This window comes from Syzygium oleosum, unplaced genomic scaffold (assembly GCF_021117445.2).
Source record: "Syzygium oleosum isolate NSW1041296 unplaced genomic scaffold, Sole_v2.1 Sole_v2.04, whole genome shotgun sequence".
NCBI lineage: Eukaryota > Viridiplantae > Streptophyta > Magnoliopsida > Myrtales > Myrtaceae > Syzygium > Syzygium oleosum.
In genome coordinates, this window is record NW_026607488.1 from 6,176,218 (window position 1) to 6,198,512 (window position 22,295).

At 39.0% G+C, this 22,295-nt stretch overlaps 3 protein-coding genes across 4 annotated transcripts; 1 reads left to right on the forward strand and 2 right to left on the reverse strand.

Annotated features, from left to right (window-relative positions):
* Positions 1–2,825: 2,825 nt before the first annotated feature.
* LOC115674273 (uncharacterized) lies at positions 2,826–4,398 on the forward strand. The gene is made up of 3 exons (XM_030596622.2): positions 2,826–3,534; positions 3,683–3,885; positions 3,999–4,398. The coding sequence occupies exons 1-3, from the start codon at positions 2,962–2,964 to the stop codon at positions 4,177–4,179; spliced, it is 957 nt and encodes a 318-aa protein (XP_030452482.1). The 5' UTR covers positions 2,826–2,961; the 3' UTR covers positions 4,180–4,398.
* Positions 4,399–5,653: 1,255 nt separating this feature from the next.
* Positions 5,654–9,585, reverse strand: LOC115674378 (protein WVD2-like 5). Of its 2 annotated transcripts, none has more exons than XM_030596754.2 (9): positions 9,407–9,585; positions 8,140–8,397; positions 7,838–8,056; positions 7,656–7,696; positions 7,354–7,425; positions 7,129–7,228; positions 6,960–7,031; positions 6,751–6,861; positions 5,654–6,367 (listed from the first exon to the last, which is right to left on the reverse strand). In XM_030596754.2, the coding sequence occupies exons 2-9, from the start codon at positions 8,383–8,385 to the stop codon at positions 5,939–5,941; spliced, it is 1,290 nt and encodes a 429-aa protein (XP_030452614.1). In that variant the 5' UTR covers positions 8,386–8,397; positions 9,407–9,585; the 3' UTR covers positions 5,654–5,938. The 2 variants fall into 2 exon arrangements, with proteins under 2 accessions (XP_030452614.1, XP_056166653.1); XM_056310678.1 differs by lacking the exon at positions 9,407–9,585 and adding an exon at positions 8,825–8,981.
* A 9,077-nt stretch (positions 9,586–18,662) lies between these two features.
* Positions 18,663–22,110, reverse strand: LOC115674458 (G-type lectin S-receptor-like serine/threonine-protein kinase SD2-5). Its single transcript, XM_030596849.2, is given in 8 exon segments — positions 18,663–19,549; positions 19,551–19,660; positions 19,663–19,686; positions 19,689–19,781; positions 19,784–19,864; positions 19,867–20,269; positions 20,719–21,983; positions 22,089–22,110. Coding segments are annotated over 8 exon segments (2,145 nt in total). The 3' UTR covers positions 18,663–19,402.
* Between the last annotated feature and the right edge of the window lie 185 nt (positions 22,111–22,295).

The window sequence follows — 22,295 nt, forward strand, 5'->3', positions numbered from 1 at the left end:
GTAGGATTATCGTAGCCAAGTCTCACATCAGACGAGAGCGTGCGAGAACGAGGCACTCTCTGATTCCAACTGTACAAAGCACCGTCTAAACTTCCCTTTTGGCCTGCCGAGAGCTCCGTATTCACTTGCAACTCCCATCTCCACCGTGGGTGAAATTGGAGCTGAGGACACCAAGGAATCAACTGAACATGTCTAGACCAATGTCGAGGGAAATGGGCGGAGATCTTTTGATCGGTTTCTCAAATGAAAAGATAGAGAGAGCGAGGCGAAGACAAAAAGTGGGCCTGCCCTGTCGTCGCATGTAACATCATGCTAAAGGGTTAAAAGTCCATTGCAGTCCAAGGAGGCATGGGAGGGAGGGAGGGAGAGAGGGAGGGAGGGAGAGAGAGAGGTTGACATGCATGCTGGTGAGAAGGGCATTGATTGGTAGATGTGGGGGCGTTATCTTCATCTTTTTCGCCCTGATCTCTTTGGAACGGCTCACTTTCCGCTCTCACAATCACATCACATCAAGATCAAGATCATAGGACGTGCTCAGAAAACAGTGTGTCAAGAACGCATGGGCTCGAGGCTTGGCTTCAAGTGACCACCACAGCTGTTGAAGGGTGCGATGTGAAACAGCTCACAACAAGAGACGTTGGCGTGTGCGACCTTGGAAGGGTCGTTACTTCACGGTGAAAAGGAAAAATGTTACATTATACTTTGCACATGTATTGACTCATATTGACAGGGGCATCGGGTGGACAGTTCGTGACAAGTTCGGCATCTTCGAATTCGATTGAAATGACAGTTGTGGGGAGCACAACTTTGATACCAACCTTGTGAAGTGAATTTGGGCATCTTCTAGTTTTTGAATTTACTTGATTATAACAATCAAGGACATTTAGGGTGGTCTCTTACCTATAGCGTGAAGAAGTAAATTTCTCAAAGAATGTAAGATTTTGTAAAACCATTCTATCAAATATTCTAAAAGCTTAAATGTTAGATGATGACGTGATTTACTATATAAATATTTTAACACTACCCTTCGTTACAATAGAAAGGTAGGTTGACCCTCGTGCGATGGAGGCAAGGCCAGCGGCCCTTGAGGTGACCAAACAATGGTGGCCAGCCCATCTGGACGCTCTCATAGGGTCGACAACTATACTAGCGTAATCAGTATGGCAAACCGCCATCTTCAACTCTCGGACTTTGCTTTCTCGCTCTGATTTTTTATTTATTTTATGTTTGCATTTCTTCTTTAATAATTTTCAGTTTCCATTTTATTGTCTCCAAAAGTACAATAAAATGCCATTTTTTCTTTAAAATGACAGGTGTGGTGGCCACACCAACACCTTCATCTTTGATAAAGCAATAAAAATACCACATCAAAATTCTCCATCGCTCAAATCGGACGAAGTCGACGGAGTAATTTGATCACACAAATTCGATAAGTTTAAGGACTTAAGTGCACCACTTGAAAGTTTTAAGACCCGATCGCATTTTTCGAACAAATTTTAATACTTCCAATATACTTATCCCAATTTTTTTTATCGGATGGTGCCCCGTTTTTGAAAGAGAAAATGATGCATCTACACCGAGCTTACTTACCACTCTCGGACACAACGAGGCTTATCTTATCTTCAACAAAAAAAGTGGAGATGTGATCACACTATTGCTTTCACTTACCTTATACATAAATTTTATAATTTGCATCTCCCACGTAACTTTAGTAGTCAGATCAAATCCATCACGTGAAAAATACGGTACGATTTTGGATAAATAACTTGAAAAAAATAAATAATACAACTTATAAATAAAGGAGTGGTTAATTCGATTACTTCTTCAGCACATGTATATATAGTCACGTTGGCAAATACTGTGCCTTTTCCGCCTACCACTGGATTGACTATCTAACAGCCAATAATTTTCCCATCATCTAATATTCTATTTTAATCGGAATCATTTAGGGTGGGTCAGTTTCAAAGTGGGTCAAATCGAGAACTGGATAAGAATGGTCGGTTCCCAGTTTTTGGAACCGAGAATCGGCCCATCGGGTCTTGGGACCGGCGGTGATATCTCTCTCTTTTTTCCCCCTATTCTTTGCAATATTAGTCTAAAGTCTCATTCTTTAGTGTTTTGAATCTTTGTTCAAATAAAAATCTTGGTGGAAAGATGCCCAAGGTGTGATAAAATATGATCAAGTATCATTAACTGGCTAATAAAAAAAAAGTATCGGGCCGGTCCGGATGGTTTGGTCCACGCTTGAAATCGGGAATCGGACAACAATCACCAGTTCCAAATTTTAAGAACAGTTGCTCAAAACCAGCCAGTTCGGTCCAATTCCCAATTCAATCCAGTTCCACCCCTAGAATCATCGTTCTGAGAAAAGATTATAAAAATTTGCATTTTTTTTACAAATGCACAACAAATACCCAAATGATATTACTTTTCGTAATTTATCTTCCTCCCTCGAACTACTCCAAACGAAAGGGCCAACGATTTTCGATACAAGGACAATACACAGCTCAAACATGATAAAATATGATGAGTAAATCTAAATTTCACGCGACAACAACATGGCCGATTCAACCTTGACACGACTTGTGGGGTTTCAACTGATTCGTGATGGAAGATGATTCGTCGTCGATATCTTACTATGTTTTTCTTTACATGGATCACATGAATTGACATGCATGAAGACATCTTCCATGGATCTTAAAAGAAGGGAGGAAGTTGTATTTTAACTGTAATTGATTTATTTTCGTCAGCACGTTTTGCGTAGAATTCTGAGTTTTCTTTCCCACGTCAACCATATAAAAGCGCCTCTATCTCAGTTAACGCAATGTCAGGACAGAGAGATCTGAGTCTTTACTCTCTCCGAAACCCAGAGAGAAGGGTTTCAAGAGGGAAGAAAGGAACAAGATAAGCTGAAAAGAACCAGAGAAAGAGAGAGAGAGAGAGAGAGAGAGATCTAAGAAGATGCTTCTGAGAAGCACGTCCGCTCGCATCCTCAAGCCGTCATCATGCATTCATCAGACATCGTCTGAACACGAACTGACCTTTCGGATCCCAACAAGCCGACCCTTTTCCCTGAATCTCTCCCCCTCCTCTGCTTTGTCTGACACGGAGAGGAAGAAGAAGATATCGATGACGTCATCGGAGAAGGATGTGAGAGAGTTGCTCAAGCCAAAGAAGAGACTTTCCTCAAAAGGGTCCTCTTTAATTCTGATACAGGAGCCAAGAGACGGAGAACAAGAAGAAGAAGAGGAGAAATACGGCGAGAATCAGGCTTGTGCCGAGAAGTCGCCGTTTTGGAGCATGTGGAGCTGTTCTGGGTTGAGTGAGGCACTGGTGGATAAAAAGTGCAATGTTCTGGTGGGTGGTGGCATGGGGAGCGTTGATGGCGGTGGCGGAGGTGGCGATGGGGGGAGAGACCGGTGTGGAGGTTGGGGACAAGGGAGTGAGAGCCTGGATGGGTACTATCAGAGGATGATCAAAGCTCATCCTGGTGATGCTCTTCTTCTAGGAAATTATGCAAGGTTCTTGAAAGAGGTACTAATTCTTGTAATCTCTATAGAGGGTTTGCATAATAATTAATAATATGTTAATATCGAGTTAATTGCATCGTGTTCTTTGTGAGTTCGTGTCAAATTAGCTTTTTGATTTAGATATCATCTTTAGCATGAATTTTTCTTTTTAGGTACAGGGCGATGCGGAGAAAGCGGAGGAGTACTGTGAAAGAGCAATATTAGCCCAAAGGAGTGATGAGCCAACAGATGGTGATGGCGATGGCGATGGCGATGTTTTATCTCTCTACGGCGATTTGATATGGACTACACACAAAGATGGCCCTCGTGCTCAAAGCTATTTCGATCAAGCTGTTCAATCTGCTCCCGGCGATTGGTAAATCTGTATTTTCACACTCTGTTACAATGATCCCTGAAATTTGTTCTCAAAACTTTCTTACCATGTTGTCTCAAATACTAAGGACGTGTTTTTCGGTATTCCGGTTGCAGTTATGTTCTTGCCTCATATGCTCGATTCCTGTGGGATGCTGGAGAAGAAGAAGATGATATTGGTGATCGTGATCGTGATCATGAGGCAGAGGAAGAACAAGGATTTAAAACTAGTGAAACTTGCGTATCTAATTCCTCAACTGATCACCCTCATACTATCTCTAATCTAACTGCTGCTTAAGAGCCATTTGAACTCTTCTAATTACTATTATTCAGCAGCCCTCTCTTTCACCTCTCCCAACATGCTTGTAAAAGTCTTCCAGATTGGAAGGTTTACAAAAGAAAAATTGTGTGGAAGGATTTTCTGGATAAAAGTTCTCAAGGAAAGTGCTTTTTCTTGGTTTAATCTGGTTAAGAAATGGTGGAAACAATGAAAAAGAATCTCCTAAGGATAAGCCTACCCTTGCATGTTCTCTCATGGAAGCATTTGATAATATCTCAGAGCAACATGTCTCCTTTGATAGTTCAAGTCAAAAGGAAAGGATAAACCAAAAAAGAGAAAAGGAGGCCGAGAGAGACCCTTTTTTTGTTCCCCTATTCCTGTCTTGTACTGTGGTTCACTCTTCTTTTCTCAATTAAGTATTTAAATTTTCATTGAGGTTTGTTGTGACCTGTTCCTCTTGAATTTCCTGAGGGAATATTCTTTACTCTAAAGAGAACAAAGAGAAAGAGCCAAGCATGCTTCAACTGACCCTAATGCATGGTTTTAGCTAACTCCAGACAACATGATTTAATTGAAAAAAAAATGGCCTATTAACAATTGAGGAAAAAATGGATGGGCGATATCAACCGTATGCATAAAAAGAGAGAAATGAAACAATACATTCAGTTTCAAAAAAGCAGCTTCTGACACCCAAAGAAAATGGCAGCTTAGGTGAAATCCCCAAATTGCAAGATACCATGTTCCTTGGTCAAGAATGGGAATAGGTGCACGGGCAATTCTATATGTGGTTGCTGATTAGGTCTGTATAAGGGATAGGAGAGAAACATAACTCTTTTCCTAAGATGAGTTGAATTTTAACAAATTGACATAGACTAGGAGGCATCCGGTGGGGTTTTATTAATCAAGAAAGTGCCAAGTCACGAAACTTCTGTATGTTAAGTCATAGGTTCAGACATATATGAAGCTAATCCATTCTCTCCAAGCACCACAAAGAAAAGGAAAAGAATTGTCACAATGAATCCTATCCTTGTAACTTTGAACAGCAAGAACCTATCAACAAGATATGCCACTGACTATAGCAACAGAGGTTAAATGAAAAACCGATATAGAACCTCTTATTGAATGGCATAGAGTGGAGTTCACTATTCCATATTTGGCAAGAAACTAGTAAAGTTTATTGTTCAATTTTCACCTATTAGCAAACACCTTTTTATTTTCATTTTCAGTATATAAGGATTTCAGCACTTCAAATGAGCCTTTAGTGTGCCCCTCAAAGCAAACCTTTTCACATGATTTCAGTTACAACAAAAACAAGCATTAGCATGTAATGACCAACTCACATAACCAAGACATTGTCGCATTGCATATCCATCTTATTTAATTGACGGACCGAGCTGGACAAGAAAAATGCTTCAAAAAAAAAAATATTCGGCTGACATTGTAGTGACCATTGTCCCAAAAATTTATCAGACTGACAATGAGAGTAACAAACAGAAAATACTACAGTACTATAAATTGGCACAAAAGGTGTCATATAGTGACTTAAGAACAAAGAAGGGCCTAGTGAATATTCTATCAAGGAGAAGCAATCTTTAGAAGCACAGACGAAGCAACCCAAGTCTGCTGTGAACACAAAGGCGTGATCTTCGGTAAAAGAAAATTCTCCACCTGTTCTTACAGTACAATTTGATTCTCATACCTCTCTTACTTTTGTCCGCACCAATTCTACATTGTGATTCCCATGTCTCAGAATCTATGGTTCCTCCACAAAGATGGGCTATGGTTGCTCCTCCTGGACTGGCGGCACAGTTTCTGAGTGAACATGCAATGCATTTAATTCGGCGGTGGGAATTGCCTCCTGCTCTTGATTGGCAGCAGCAGCTTCACACATCTCAGTTAAAGTGTCAAACTTTTCCTCCATTCTTGTGCTTGACGAGTTCATTCCTTCCACATCTTTTGTTTTCACAGTTTTAGCCATCCCACCTGACGAAGTGGTCTTTTCAGAAGGCAGTTTAGGAAGTGACTTTCTAAGCGGCCTCTTAGAATTTGCAGGAGAAGGTCCTTTGGCAAGGTTGTCGCGAGACACCTTCTCATCCAGGCTCAAGCGGCCCGACCGCCGGCTTGCACCACCATTTTCTTCAGATTCATCTGTGTTGGAGGTCTTCCTTCGACCGAGCTTGGGAGACTTGGCTCTTGTTGGTGGTATCTGAATCATTTTGCAATATTGAGAGTTGAATGGATGGGTGATGAAATACATTGCAGCTAACAAAATGACTGCAGCACATACTATAAAAATGTGATAATCGGAGAAAATTATGATTAAGTAGCATCATGATACAAATGCTTTGCTAGGGAAGATGGGGAAGGGGGAAATGAGAGGTGGGATAAGAAGATGGATCGCAAATGGGAAAGAGAAAAAACATCCAACAATGAAAGATATAGGACATGAAGACAAAAAATGCCCACCACTCAACAGGACATGTATTTCACAACGAAGAGAGCCAGTGATAAATGTTTTGGCACTTGCAACAACAACAAAAGAAATGCTTCTACCTAGTGGCATTCATGAGAAAAGGGAGAAAAGGAAACCTTCTTTAGTTCTGCCTTTGCTGGAGGAGGTTCTTGATAGAAGGTCGGCATTGGTGTAGCTTTAAATGTCAAACTCTTCCTGAGCATCTTAATTTCGGCTTCTTGAGTTTCCTAAAGGAAGAAACAAGAGACAACCTCAAACAAAGTGATTCTATAAGTAACTTAAATATCAACGTTCCATAAAAACTGCTAGCAATCACAATTATGACCTTGGACTTTTCTTGCAATGTAGTCCTCTCAACTTCCTTAGCATGAATCTTCTCCTCAAGCTTAGTATAGAACTGCCAAAGGTCATGATTGAAAAACTATATCGATTGCGCAGATCTTGCTGGAGTAAACCACAGAAAATGCTCATAAGGTTCACGATCAGAAACAAACCTCTTTTCGTTTCTCAGCCCGTTGATCACAATTAAAACTGAACCCGTAGTTTGGAAGTGCACCAAATCTGCGTGGTTTTGAATCTCCTGCAGTAGGACTTCTATCATATAGTCAAGGTTAAACAGATTTAAAAACTGTCTGAATGTTCTGACCGCTTGGAAAACTTTCAGATGACCTCATTCTACTGCTTCGGAAAATTTATATATCCAGTGATAAAAAGGATACGAAGAAGATTGAGCATCGGCCTCTGGTTTATCAAGAGATCCTTTTTTCAAGGGCTTAAATTTTGTCTTCTCTCTGCATATACAGCAAACCACCATTCAGAAGAAGCTCAAGAATACGACTCCCATGATTTGACAGAAAACAAGGAAATCCAGTTCTACATTAAAAAGAAACAAAACCATTGGCAAAAACTGGTAAGCATCCAAGAATTTTTATAACGATAACAATTTAAGCACCACAAGTTCACGAATGGTTAACTACTCCACTACACTAGAAATAAAACTGTACAGGTTAGATAGACCTACGTAAAGCTTTCTGAGGATGCTGCATCAGATTTTCCACCATGCTGTCGGAAGCAGAAAAACAGCAAAAGATAAAGATAAGGCAAAAAAAACAATGATATGAATGACTGAGGACCATGACATTGGAATGTAGAAGCACAGAAAAGGAAAAAAAAATGACATATCACGACAACAATGAGAATTACCTTTGATTGGGTTTCTCTCTCATTAAATGATCTACTTACAGCAGGTTGTTTTGTCTGTGAACTCACGCCAACAGCTTCCACATTCTTTCCATCCTTACTCTTCCTTGCCCCGATTGTCGAAGCAACTTTGGTGTTTGAGATCTTCCCATTGCTTTTCTTGCCTTCAATCTTCTGAGGTCCAGAATTTTTCAACTTATCCCCAGTAACTGCTTCACCATCCTGTAAGGTCACACATAGATGCATTTTAGAATGAGATATTAAGTTGTATATTGAAGAATCTTAAGCTTATGGGACTAGTCCACCTTATGGGTTTTTGATACATCAATCTCTCTTGCACAGCCAGTAGAAAAATTCTTGTCATTGCCACTGCCATCCAACTTAAACTCGTGTAAGTTTGCCTCTACTGCGACAAGATCTGCAGTTTCTGCAACGACATTGGTATTGCTCACAGCAATAGCATCCTCTCCATTGTTCAAAAATTGCCCATGCATGCCATTCTGATGAGCTGACTCAAACCCATTGGTAGGTATGACATCCTCGTAATCCATTGGTTATATACTCTAAGGACAACAGAACATGAAAATGTGAGCTCAAATGTCAAGTGGATTCTCAAACAAATGAAAATAATTGATCCCCAAATAGATAATAAGGCATAAACACTCTCAGAAATAAGTAAAACACCACCCTACTCGAACATTGAGTGGAAATTCAGCAGAATAAAAGCACGGAAGTATTGCCACTAAACTGACTATATGTTCAAACTTCCAACTTACGTATAACACAGAATATTAGAAATTAACCATAAACACCAGAAAGCAAGAAGTGAGATAATGCAATTGCACATCTGTCAAAGAATGTCTTTGATTAAGTACCCATTAAACATGACAACCGAACCTAGAGTACAAAAAAATCTACATCGCGAGAAACTCCGATTAACACTTCTACTAGGTAGAATGATTTATATCATTCGAGTTTCCCAACTCTTACTTTCTTTCAACACTCTGTTGCTTTTTCTTCATTGAACAGCAAAAAGCAAACACCGAGACGTGATTCTGTATGCACTTCGTGAGTTCTCTGAGCAGCTGAAAGCACATTACATGACCACTAGCCAACACCCACAAAACCAAATCGCAAGCTAACCCCAGAAAATTGGGGGTTATCAGCACAGAAGAAGTACAAAAACACAACCTCAAAAAGAGGACTTGAGCTAAAAAGCACAAAATACCAGATCTTTTCCACTCGAATCAGCCAAAAAAGCTCTCTTTGACAAAACCCACTAAAGATTGAACCGGCAAACCTCAAAAAACACAAAATGGGCACATTTCCGAGGATCACTTCCAATCATTCCGCATTGATCTTCTCTCAACAACACGCAGCCCCCCGAAAATGCGACACCCACTAACGAAGTGAACCCGGAGAAGCAGATGACGGCTTCAAGAATCGTTGGAGCCAACGCTTCAAATGTCAAATCACAGACCAACCCAAGAACATTTTCTTGGAAAACCCAAGAAAAGAAAAGAAAAGGAAAGAGAAAAGAGGCAAACCAAAGTCGGAAATCTTCCTCAGTACCTTTTAATGAGCGTGCGGATAATCAAGACTCCATTAGAGCTGTGTTAACGGATTGAGTAATGGGGTGGGAGATTTGCAGAGGAGCAGGAAAAATACAGAGAGGGATCTGTAGGAAGAGCCAGGAGCTAGGCGGATGGATGACGGACGGGATCGGAGGATCCGAATACTCGAGACAAAGACCAATATGACAGGTTTAAGAATAAAAATCGGATTTTTTTTTATGAAACTGTTGCTGTACACAATACACAACCCAACCCACACGAGTACGTTAGTACAAACCCACAACAAAGTCATCAAATCTTGTTTTTCTTCGCAAATCTTGTTTTTCTTCTCTGTAAAAAAAACTAATTTTTGTGTAAAGAGGAAGTTCATTTTAGACTAACTAAGCAATTTCAGATAAAATTTATGTGAATCATATTCAGATAATTAAAAAAATTTATCATATAATTTAGATTGATCTTGTAAATTGATTTTAACGTATATTATATAATTAATTCTATTAAAGAATGTGAACACCATAGAATGATATGATTTTTATAGCAAAGTTAAATTCGATAAGTGGGATTGATCGAGGTTTGAGTTTGGTTTGCAATTTGTCAGGACTTTCGGTGCAAGACGGGTTGTCTTAAAAATCAAGATAAGTTTTGTTAATTGTTTTCAACATCTACTATATCATTCTTTTTTATGATGGATTGTGGACACCGGACAACGTTTTATGTTCTATAGTCGAATTAAATGTGTTGAATAAAATTTGACAATTTGGGATCCAAGCATTGTTTTTGTCAAGACTTCGGTTTGAGACAGGCTGTCCAAAAAATCGAGATTAATTTTATAAATTGTTTTTAATATCTATCAAATTATTCTTTTTATATTGGACTGTGGATACAATAGAAAGATATAATTTCTACAATCGAACTAAATTTTTATTTGATGGCTAGGGTTTCTCAGGAGTCAAGTGTGTTCGAAATTTGTCGGGCTTCAGTTCGGGGTAGGTTCTAAAAGAAAAACGAGATGACACTATCTTTAACTGCATGGCACCATCCTTTTGTTAATTAAATTTTGTTATGATTTTGTTTACATGTATTTATATAATTAACAAATGAAATACAATAAACTAGAGCAAATCAAATAAAGTGAAATTATTACTCCAAATATAAAGAAAAAGAAAAAAAAATATGACCAAAGGTTACTAGCCTTTTTCATTGTGGTTCAATTCCAAATTGTGAAAATCAAATTCCTAATGGCCTCATTTGTGCTGCAAGATTTTTGTGTAAAGTGGAATGGCTCATATAACTCAAATTAGAACACTAATTGATAATATTTATTTTGCAAAAAGCGAGGATTTCAACGTGCCAAATAAATAAATAAAAAAAAGGGTTGATCCTTACTATCGACCAAAGGGTTGGATAAGTTTACATCGAATCTAATGAAAAATAATTCTCAAAATCTGAAAAAATGGCTTATGAAAACCATGCTACATCGTGTAGCATCTTGATGCTATTACCTATACATGGACATTCTAGGAATTTATATTTGAACATATTTGGCAATTCTAATTAAAGCTAAGGCTCCATTTGTTTCGCGAAAAATAGATGAATAGAAAAGTATTTTCCTAAAAATAATCAATTGTGTCGTTTATAAAAATAAATGAATGAAATTTTTTTCATTATCCACAAAAATGTTCAGACATAAATTGTTGTCGAGAATGAAAATATTTTTCATTGACTAATTATTTCAAGCGATATAAGAGATCATATGCTTTTCAAATCATTCATTTTTTTCGAAACGAACGGAGCCCAAGATAACGTCATGCAGAAAGCAAAGTAATATGATCAATGGCGGACAGAGAAATTGAGGCCGGAGAGAGGGGCAAGATAAACATTTTTCGCGTATATATAAAAGAATAAATTATTTTGAATTTGAAATTTTGTAACATAGGGGGGACGGGGGCCACCACTAGTACCCCTAGGAGCGCCATTGCATATGATGTGTCTTGGCATCATATGTGGTATTTTGTATTTATTCGTGCTTTTCTATACTCTAATTCAATGATCAATGAAAATATTATTGTTGTGAGCATTGTACTAGGAAAAGAGATTATCGAAGATAATATTTTCAAATGCGTCTCTGGAACGCATGTTCAAACCGTATATCCACAAGCCGTGCTAATGAACATGCGGGTCAACTACATAAAACTTTGCGATAGATTGGTTCGATTTTCACATAATTATCCAACCTAACTATTTGCGAATATTACAGCCTCCGTTTCTTTATATATAATTATCGTCTTTCAATAAACCTTTTCATATCGAAAGACTAATCTCATAAATTAAAAATATTCTTGTCCAAAAAAATATAATCCCATCATTTTTTTAATAATGAATTTCATTATTTCATTTATGCAGCTGGGCTTCCTTCGAATATTATTTTATTGCGCATTTTTCATATATACTAATTGATTTGGGGAGAAGCAATTACATTATCTTATTTTTTTATGTGGATGGCTTGACAAACTGACCAACATAGGCTCAGCCTGTCGGGAGCCTAAAAACGACAACGTGTGTAGCATTAAAATGCAACCGACACTGTATTTATCGGACCACAAAAAACCTCGAATGGTCCCAATTAATTTTACTTTGTACTATAGTGCGTTATTATTTCCTTAAATAACCACGCACATCTATTATTTATCCATAGTAAAATTATAAACTCATGAAAGAACGCATGCACATAAATTTGTTGAAAAATTACTTCTATTGTTTATCTATAGTAAAGTTGTAAATTCATCGAAGGGCGCGTACACATAAAATTTGGGAAAGATTACCATAAAAATCATAAACTTATTGTACTTATATCAATTCAGTTCTAAACTTTTAAATTTGACCAATCTGGTCCTTCATTATTAAAATAATTTGTCAATTAAGTCCTTCCGGTCAATTTTAGCTGAAAAATTGCTGACGTGGATATCGGATGATGTTGACATGGACAATTTTTCATTTTTATTATTTTTTCTTTTCTTTCATTTTGGGCCTCCGGCCACTGGGCAAAGGCCCACAAGCCCTTGCCGAGCCTTGTCGATGGTTGCGGCCCTTGAGCAGGCCCTAGTCGGCCATGAGCGAGTCAGTCCTAACCCAGATCTGGGAGAGGCATTTGCGGCTAGCGAGCTCTCCCGCCACAATGAAAAGAAAAGGAAAAGAAAAAAAAGAAAATGAAAAAGGAAGAAAAAAATTTAAAAAGATATAAAAATTGTTGTGTCAACGCCGGTCGTGCCACGTAAAATAATCGCGTCCACATTAGCGATTTTCAGCCAAAATTGGCTAGAATGACTCAATTGACAAATTGTCAAAATTAGGACTAAATTATTCAAATTAAAATATCTGTGATTGAATTATCACAAGTGCAATATGTTTACAATTTTTTTATTATAATTTTCCCCATTAATTTGCGTTAATGTTTTCTTATTTGTTTCCATGTTCAAGACATATAAATACATTGTATATATTTTCTCTTAAATCTATAAATATCAAAATTACGAAAAAATTAGAGGAAAATAATAAAAAAAATTAATTGTAAAAAGACCCTAGAATATATCCACATTTATTCCCCAATGGTCCACAACGCGACTATTGAACCCCCCCCCATTAACCAAAGTGCAATAATAGACGGGTAAGCATAGTGGCAATAAGTTGGGCAATCCTTATCTCTCTTGTCATCCAACCTGTCTCCATACTTATTCCATGGTGGCTTTAGCTTATCGCGAAGGCAATTTAGTCCATTAAGCAAAGGAAAAGATCTCGGGTTTAGTCCACGCGATATCCCGATTTCAGTCAATATAGCCATGATTAAGGTAGCCGCCCTATTCGATTTTGCCCGAGCCTTCTGTACGATGATGACGAGCGAAATATTTGAAATTAAAGAACTCCGTGGTGCGGGACAATGCGTTTGGCAGGTTGAGAATGCTACGTGAGAGCGACGCCGGGAAAAATAAAACCGAGTTTAGGTAAGATTATTTTAAATCAAAATGCAAGTTTTTGAATAAGCATTGGTGATTGATTAAGATACCGCTTGGTATTCAATTTCGCTGTTCCTTTTTTGATCTCGCCTCGCAAGGACATTCTGTAGCAGTTTGCACGTGCGGTGCCGCTCCTTCCCGAAGCCTGATTGGCCGAGAGCTTCGACCGCGGGCCCCCCAACACGTGGCGGCGTTTGGATGTTTCTGTCGGTGGGACCCGGTGCATCCATGTCCAGGTAAGGCAAAAAAAGAGAACCTTTTAACTTGTCGGGAAAAAAAATGAAGGAAATTATTATTTAGACTGCTTTAATTTACTTACTCGAGAGGATTAAACGAATCAATTATGCGGTGGCGGGGGCGACGTCGCTTGGCCTTGGCAGCCCCGGCCGCGGCGGCGGTAGCGACATGGGTTGGCCGAGTAAGTTTGGGAAAATTATCAGAAAAGTTCCAAATCTATCGTATTTGTACCAATTCAATTTTAAACATTTCAATTGTGTTAATTGAGTCCTAAATCGTTTGACAATTTATCAATTGAGTCATACTGCAAATTTTGGCCGGATATTGCTGACGTAGACGTCGGCCGTCCTACGTGGCACAGCCAACCCTGACTTGGACAATTTTTATAATTAAAAAAAAATTAAATCTTTTTTTATTTTCCTTCTTTCTTTGTCGTGGCCTCGACGACTAGTGGAGGAAGAAGAAAAATTAAAAAGAAAGAAAAAATAATTAAAAAATTTGCATTTTTAATTAAAATTGTAAAAATTGTTCATGTCAGGGCCGGTCCTGTCATGTAGGACGCCGGCGTCCATCGTTAGCAATTTTCGGCCAAAATTGGCCGGAATGACAATAATTGATAAATTGTCAAAAGGTTTAGGATTCAATTGACACAATTGAAAGGTTCAAGACTGAATTGGCACAAATACTATAGTGCAATAAGTTTAGTACTTTTTGATAGTCTTCCCAATTTTTGACAGATATTTCAGAGCGAAGCTCTTTCTATCAAAAAATATATATATGGTATTTTCAACTAATCACTTTTCTTTTAACGTGCAAACGCGGGTCGGGTCGAGGTCGGGGGTCGGGGGTCGGGGTCGGGTCACACGGTGACCCGCTGAAGCCGGAAATTAAATGGTGATAAATTTGAAGTCCGGATTCCCGTGATACTCAAGAGTCTAGGAGAAAAAACTAAAAGCGACGGTAACGATGGAGTTCAGCAACTTTCGTCGCACGGCGAGCCATCGGATGATTCTTATCTACGAGCGAAAGCAATGGGAAGAAGCATTGGTTTCTATTCCTTTGAGAAAGAGATTGATGGAAAGAGACTATAGAGATTTCTAAGGGAAGTGTCATTGTTGAGTAGAGAGGATGATCCCTTTGTCACTTTCATCGACCTAATGAAATGTCACACCAACATCCTCTTCATTCTCTTTTACCCTTTTCCGCTTGGTACCCGATTTTTTCTATGGTTAGTCTATGGTTAATCTTTTTAACGGATCCGAGTTCGGGATCGTCTCAACGGGGAAGCAGGTTAAGAGCGTCAATCTAAACCCTAAAATCACGACATCCAGGCTCCGTCTGTTTGGCGGGAAACGAATGGTTCGGAAACTTTTTTCCCTAAATATGATTGATTGTATCACTTGAAATAATTACTTAATGAAAAATATTTTTATCATCAACAATAATTATGTCTAAACATTTGTTAAACGATAGAAGTGATCATTTTTAGAAAAATATTTTCAAAACATGCTCTAAAATGAATGATTTGAAACATATTTTCTTATAAATGATCGCTTACGCTTGCAAAAATGAATAAACGGAAATACTTTCATTGCTCACGAAAATAGCTAGATATAAATTATTGCCAATGATGAAATATTTTTTATTAATTTAATTGTTTCAAGCGATAAAAGCGATTTTTTTAAGAAAACATTTCCCGCACCATTCACTTTCCGCCAAACAGACGGAGCCCCAGTCATCGAACTTCTCGAAGCGACTAGCATTTCAATCGCTTACTTCCTTTCGAGCCGGCATGTCGTCTGTTATTTCAAGACAGAACTTGAAAAGAAAAGAGAAATTGTAAAAGAAAAAAAAACACATGATTTCCACAAGATGAGGAATCAGAATCATTTTACTAACAAGATTCTTTTATTTATTTATATTGTATTCTCTACTGTGTTTTTTCTAAGAGCATTCGACCGGACCGATAATAGGAACAACAAGAAAAGTCCACACGACTTGTGCTGAGGGTTTGAAACGAAGGTGTCGAAGGATAAGAAATTGGCATTGTGTTTCTTGTACGTATTATCACATGTGTTGGAAAAATGATACATTGAACAAGACAAGACTCGAAACAAAAAAAATTCTGGAAAAGTTTTATTATTTATATAAAGTAAAATATCACGAAAAATCCCAAATTTATACACTTATGACAAATTTACCATCCGTTAGTTTCCGTTAAATTTTACTGTCAAATTGCTAAGTTAAATGACACATGGCAGTTGACGGATGTACTAGTTTTGGGGTTTTAACCTTAGTTTGTTATAGGTGTACCAGTTTGTGATTTTTTTTTTATATTAATCCAACTTAAATTTGTTATAAATGTACCGGTTTATGATTTTTTTGGTCAAAAAATTAGTTTTAGGTAAATTTGTCATATGTGTACCAATTTGGAGTTTTTCGTGATATTAACCCTTTATATAATTAATTTTTTGATATGAAGTGGCCCACAGCACTTTTTAGTTTATTACTAGTGTTTTTTTCTCTCTATTTTTAATTTTAATCCGTAAAAATTTCGATCAACAATATTGAATTGAAAACACTAAGTAAGTTGTATTTTCTTGTTTAAAATGTAAAGTGTAAACCTGCACAAAGTGATGAAATATACTTTCCTCGATGGCACCAAGCCAACTACCTAGTCTTAATTGTCATGCTTGAAGAAACCAATTAAATACAGGGTTAATACTCCGAAAAACATCAAACTGGTACATTTGTGATAAATTTACTTAAAAATTAATTTTTTTATCACCAAAAACCCCAAACTGGTACACCTGTGATAAATTTTCCTCGTTAATTTTCGTTAAATTTTACCGTCAAATTACTGAGTTGGATGACACATGGCAAATTAGGGTTTTATCATGTTTACCATTTTGTGATTTTTCGTGGTATTAATCCAATTTAACGGAGGGTAAATTTATCACAAGTGCATAAGTTTGGATTTTTGGTGATCAAAAAATTATTTTGGATAAATTTGTAATTGGTTTACCAGTTCGGGGTTTTTTGTAATCAAAAAATTAGTTCGGGATAAATTTATCACAAATATACCAGTTTGGAGTTTTTCGTGGTATTAACTCTTAGACGCGGTAACACTTACTATAATGTTCTTTTTTTCTAGCACTGCTCGATATTTTAAAAGGGCGATTCCGAGGAATTAGCGAAGACTTTTTAAAAGGGCGATTTCGTCTCTTTGGTAAATCTCGAAGGAAATAGTCATGTTAGGTGTGGAAATAGCCTCTCCAGAAAAGTAAATGTCAAAGACAAAGAATGTGACAATGCATGGGCTCCAACCACTCCGGAGTTTTTGACCAGCAAATTACCAAAGTTGACCGTCTTTCTATTTAATTCAATATGTCTCAGTTTCAACAAGGATGTCCCATTCTTCTGCAACTTGATTTCTTTCATGTCAGACAGACCATTTGTTGTTTGTTCCTTTACACCCGAATCTCAATCCACGAGGCGAATGTTTATCCACGATGGATCGCTTTGCCTTCACTTGACATCATCTTGCGCTCTTGTCGAGTTTTTCAAGTAACTTCGGCTAGAATTAACGCGCTACAGTGACGGTGATCTTTCTTTTTCTCGCATCAAGTGCTATCCCGACCTCGCTTTTCGCGTGCTTACCAGTGCAATCGTGGGCATGTCCCGTTAATGATTGTTTCTAGGTATGAGTTTTGTTAGTGCTAACAAAAAGCAACACCACAAGTACTTTCTTGCTGTTGATCTTGTGACCCATTGAGGTGGGTCTTCCAGCAATTTAGAAGATCTTGTTGTGCAATTTCCCTAAAGAAAAGTACTTTTATTTCCCCTTTGGTTAGCATCATCTTCATCAACAACAAAAGGGTAGATCAGAAATATCAATTATTCACAAGTAGGGGCCAAGATGGGAGAGTTTCTCATGAAGTGACACCCTAACTTGTTAGGTGTTATCCAGAAAACTGTTCTCAAAGATCATTCAATCAGTGAAAGTTGGGAATCCCCACAAAACATAAAGAAAATGCTAATATGGGGGACCTGTTTTGGCCCATTGATGTCTCAGAAATATCTGGGGAGATGAAAATGTGTAATTTGGTTCTTTTTCAGGCAATAAAATGTTTTCTATCCACAAAAAAAAAGGAGGAAAAGATACGTTAAAAAATGGAGGTACAGTACAGCAGTCATTAATGTATATAGACAATATGTCCAGGCATTGTTCTTACAATGTGACAAAATCCTGTTTGATACACCTAATAACACTTAAGAAAACCCTCCATGAACAAGCTTTGGGGCATAATCAGCTAAAAATTGAGACTGAACTGAAACAATTTTTTCTTGGTTTCATACAAAAATCGATTTGCGAAATCAATATACAGAATAACGTGACAAACTTTTACAGGGTCCTAAGCACGACTCATTTTAATTATAATTCTATAAATATCGATGTACATAATTTGTATGCTAAGTTATATGACAAATTCGACATTTAAACAAACATGCCATATTCAACACCTGATAAGAGTTCGCTACATCCCTTAGTATACCGATTTTGCATGCTAATTTTGACGTACTTAACTTTGATCTTTTACTAAAAGACATTTCCTTTATGTGCATGTTCAAGAACCGATCAACCCTGTTCAAGTTTTCAGAAGGGAGTTATAATAGTATAATAACTCTTGATTCTTTTGGGTGATCCTTCATCAGGGCTAGGCTAGTGAACAGCTGAAACTTGTGACCGTCATTGGACACGGACAGACGCTTGACAGTAGGAAAGTGTAACTGATCTCAGGGTGACTTGTGAAGGTGATTCACTAGACTACTTGATTGGGTATTCAGATCATTTAAACAATTCTGTGAGCTAGTCGAAATCGCATTGGTGATTAGCATGAGAACTGAAGGAGTAATTTCAAGCTAACCGGTAAGATTAAGAAGACCAACCATCTTGAATCCCCATAAAACTTTCCGACAATCAAGAGACACCGAGTAAAAACGCTTTATTTTGATTCGATATAACTCATAAAATCTTCTAAGTCTTTTATCGCACACTTTGACGGTTGGGTCGGGAACCCAAGAGCTGCACATCCTGAACATTAAGAGCATGCCTGGTTCATAGAGATCTCTCTTCCTCACCATTGCAATCTGATCAACCCTCGGTACAAGGGGAACTCAAACTTTTGCAGGCAAATCCCTGTAGACATCTTCAATGCAACGGTTATGCCTCTTTTATACTTCAAAGGACCCCCAAAATTTGCAGAGTCGATTCACTTGTCGATGTCTCGAGCTACTGATGCAGCTCTTCCAATATTGTCTCTCAAGAGTTGGAATTAGCTCCAGTTGACCCTATGTGAAATGATACTGCTTTTACATTGAAAGCTGCAATTTTGAGCCTCCAGAGTGGTTCCTTCAACCGGAGATGTACCATCTGTTGTCATATTCTACTTGCTGGCACGGAAACGTGGTATAATCTGGATAGCCGTGTAAGCTCAAAGACCATGCACACTCTAGCCATGTAATTTGGCTCAATGCATCAAATGTCATAGTTGAATCATCAACTAGTTGTGCTTGAATTTCTGAAAGCCCTTGCTACACACGGCAAGGAGAAAAAACTGTGATCATACTTCCCTGCAGAAAAATTCCCGAGGAAGTACAACTTGCTGTTACCTTGGACCTGAAAGCTGAACTGCTGAAGGATTTGCGTCGCTATGGTCTTCTGGCTTGAAATAGCTCGGAAAGAATCAACAACCTCGTGGGGAAGAAGTCAGCGGCTGAGGAACAGGACAGACACCTTCAAGCATTTGGACGACTTTGAACATCGACGGTCTCAGGTTCATATCTTTTTGTATGCACCATGATGCAACTTTAATAGGAATAGAAACCGCCTCTGTCTCTTTCGTCGATCTCAAGACCCGGATCAAGTATCTCTCTCAGCTTCCCTTCTTCCATCATCTTGAAAGCATAGAGGGGGACATAGGATTTCTCCGATGTTTCCTCGGGTTGTAGTTCCTTCTTCCGCCGAGTTCTTGAACAGAACCTTCCCGTAACTGTACACATCGCTCTTCTCAGATATGGCACAGTTGATTATCCACTCCGGCTCAAGATAACCTCTCATGCCTGAGTGTCATAACAACACGACCCTGCTCTCGTCATTAGCTTAGCCAATCCGAAATCCGATACTTTGGCATGAAATTTTTCATCAAAAGAACGTTTTCTGGCTTTAGACCGCAGTGAACAATCTTCGCATCACATTCTTCGTGTAAGTAGGCCAGTCCTTTCGCCGATCCTATGGCAATTTTATATCATGTTCCCCAATCTAACATGCCTTCCTTGTCTCTCTTAAAGAGACATTTATGGAGAGACTCGTTCGCCATGTACTCGTATGCTAGAAGCCGGTGAGTTCCTTCCTCGCAAAAGCCCTTCAGCCTGACCAAGTGGTGATGACGGATGCTTCCGATGCTGCGTACTTCAGCTCGAAACTCTTTCTTTCCCTGACCGATGCCATCCAATTTCTTCACAGCCAATCTCGTCCCATCTGGTAGGCACCCTCGGTACACCGTGCCGAGCCCGCCTTGCCCTAGCTTCATGGAAAAGTTTGTTAAATATGTCTTGAATTTTATGTACTCGGTCTGGTTCATCACCCGACTCGACATATTTTTTGTGCGACCTGAAAGTGGAGAAAAAATTGAGATTTAGTTCGCTTGCTCCGGGTTGGGCCTATCGGCCCAACCCGGAACAAGTGAACAAATCTCTATGGCGGACCGCCTAAGTTGGAGCAAGCGAACAAATGTCTCAGGGGGGTTCGGGGGCGTAGCCCCTAGGAAATTTTTTGGGGAGCACTATTTATACCGCAGCTAGGTTTTTTTCATTGACAGAGATTTTCGTTTTGTGAGAGATTTGTGAGCCGTGAGGTTTTGTTAAGTCGTTTTTCGACTTCTGAAACTGTACTATCTTTGATTTTAGTGGAATCTTATTTTGCCTCGCCCGTAGATCACCTTGTGATCGAATCACGTAAATCCTTGTGTTCTGTATTTGTTTTTTTGCGGTTGTATACAACAAAGTTATTAGTCGCGTCTTGAACCTCTTTATAGCTGAAACGAACTGGCATTCCCGATAAACTCTTAAGAAAGTTTTCCTCCTCTTCCAAAGTCTCTTGAGGAGCTTCGGGCAATTTCGGCTTTGCTTTGGAATATCTGAATCCGGCACAGATCAGACCGAGAACAAGGAAGAACGTGGAAACAGAAAATTGGACAACATATAACAAACGTTTCTCGTCGCATCCGCTGTCTTGAGATTTCCCGCCATTCGTACCAGCACCAGTGAACACCTTAATGTAAGAGACAAATCCAGAATTCTGATCAGAGCTCTGCAAGGCCCCAATATTGTCAAACAAGTAACAACCTCCAGAACTATTCTCATAGAACAACGCGAGACATGAACAATTATTCAGGCAAGAGGTCTTGCATCCGTCAAGATCGGCATTCAGCGAGGGTGAGACAAACTTGAGTGCAAAGTACCCGATTCCCTCCCCCGCATTAACAAGATCAATAGAAGCCTTTGAGTGATTGCAAGGAGAGCCCAACCCCAAACCACAATTTGGATGAGAAGTGAGGGCTAAGAGACATCGACACTTGCTACCGTTACGACAGACTATATACGGGTCACAGGGGTCTGGCAAACTGCATGCATCATCACTTGGTATTTTCACGGGAGAAGCATTAGTCGATCCTTCACCGCTTGAGCTGGAGAATGAGATGATCCCGTCTTTCCCCAGGACAGCGATCCAAGTGGCATTAGGATTGGTATTATCCCAAAGGAGGAATTGCCACAGCAAAGTCCTGTTCTCACCGTAGAATCTCCATGAATTCGCGACCATCGTGGCAGAGACTACGTGACCACCATTTTTGTTCTTCAATTTTCTGAGGTCCTTCCCCATTGACCAATACGGTTGAGGCGTTTTATAACCCGCAGAAAGGATCATGTCACCAGATTTAATCTCGAGAGTGCAGGTCAAGTTCTTGAACCCGCGGCTCATGAGCCTCATCCCTTGCGTGAAATCTTGGTTCGATAAGAGCGTATCCGTAGGATGGTCGAAACTCTGCCAAACCACTGTACCGTCCGTCCTAAGCAAAACCAGATTTCCTGAATCCCGCAACTCTATCGCGGAAACTCCTTTGCCGCTCTTATTAGTTGACCACACCGTGCTTCCTGCTTTCTGTAGAAATGCATTGCCATTCTCATGGAAGTCAAAAGTATCGGAATCCGTAACCCGGGTGTCCCTATTCGCGGCCCAGACTAAGGTGTTGTTGACATCGTCTCGCTCTTGCAGAGTTTTTCAAGTAACTTTGGCTAGAATTAACGCGCTTCAGTGATGGTGATCTTCTTTTTTCTCGCGTCAAGTGGCATCCCGACTCGCTTTTCACGTACTTCCCGGGACAATCGCGAGCATGTCCCTTAATGATTGTTTCTAGGTATGAGTTTTGTTAGTGCTAACAAAAAGCAGCGCCACAAGTACTTTCTTGCTGTTGATCTTGTGACCCATTGAGGTGGGTCTTACAGCAATTTAGGAGATCTTGTTGTGCAATTTCCTGAAAGAAAAGTACTTTCATTTCCCTTTTGCTTAGTATCATCTTC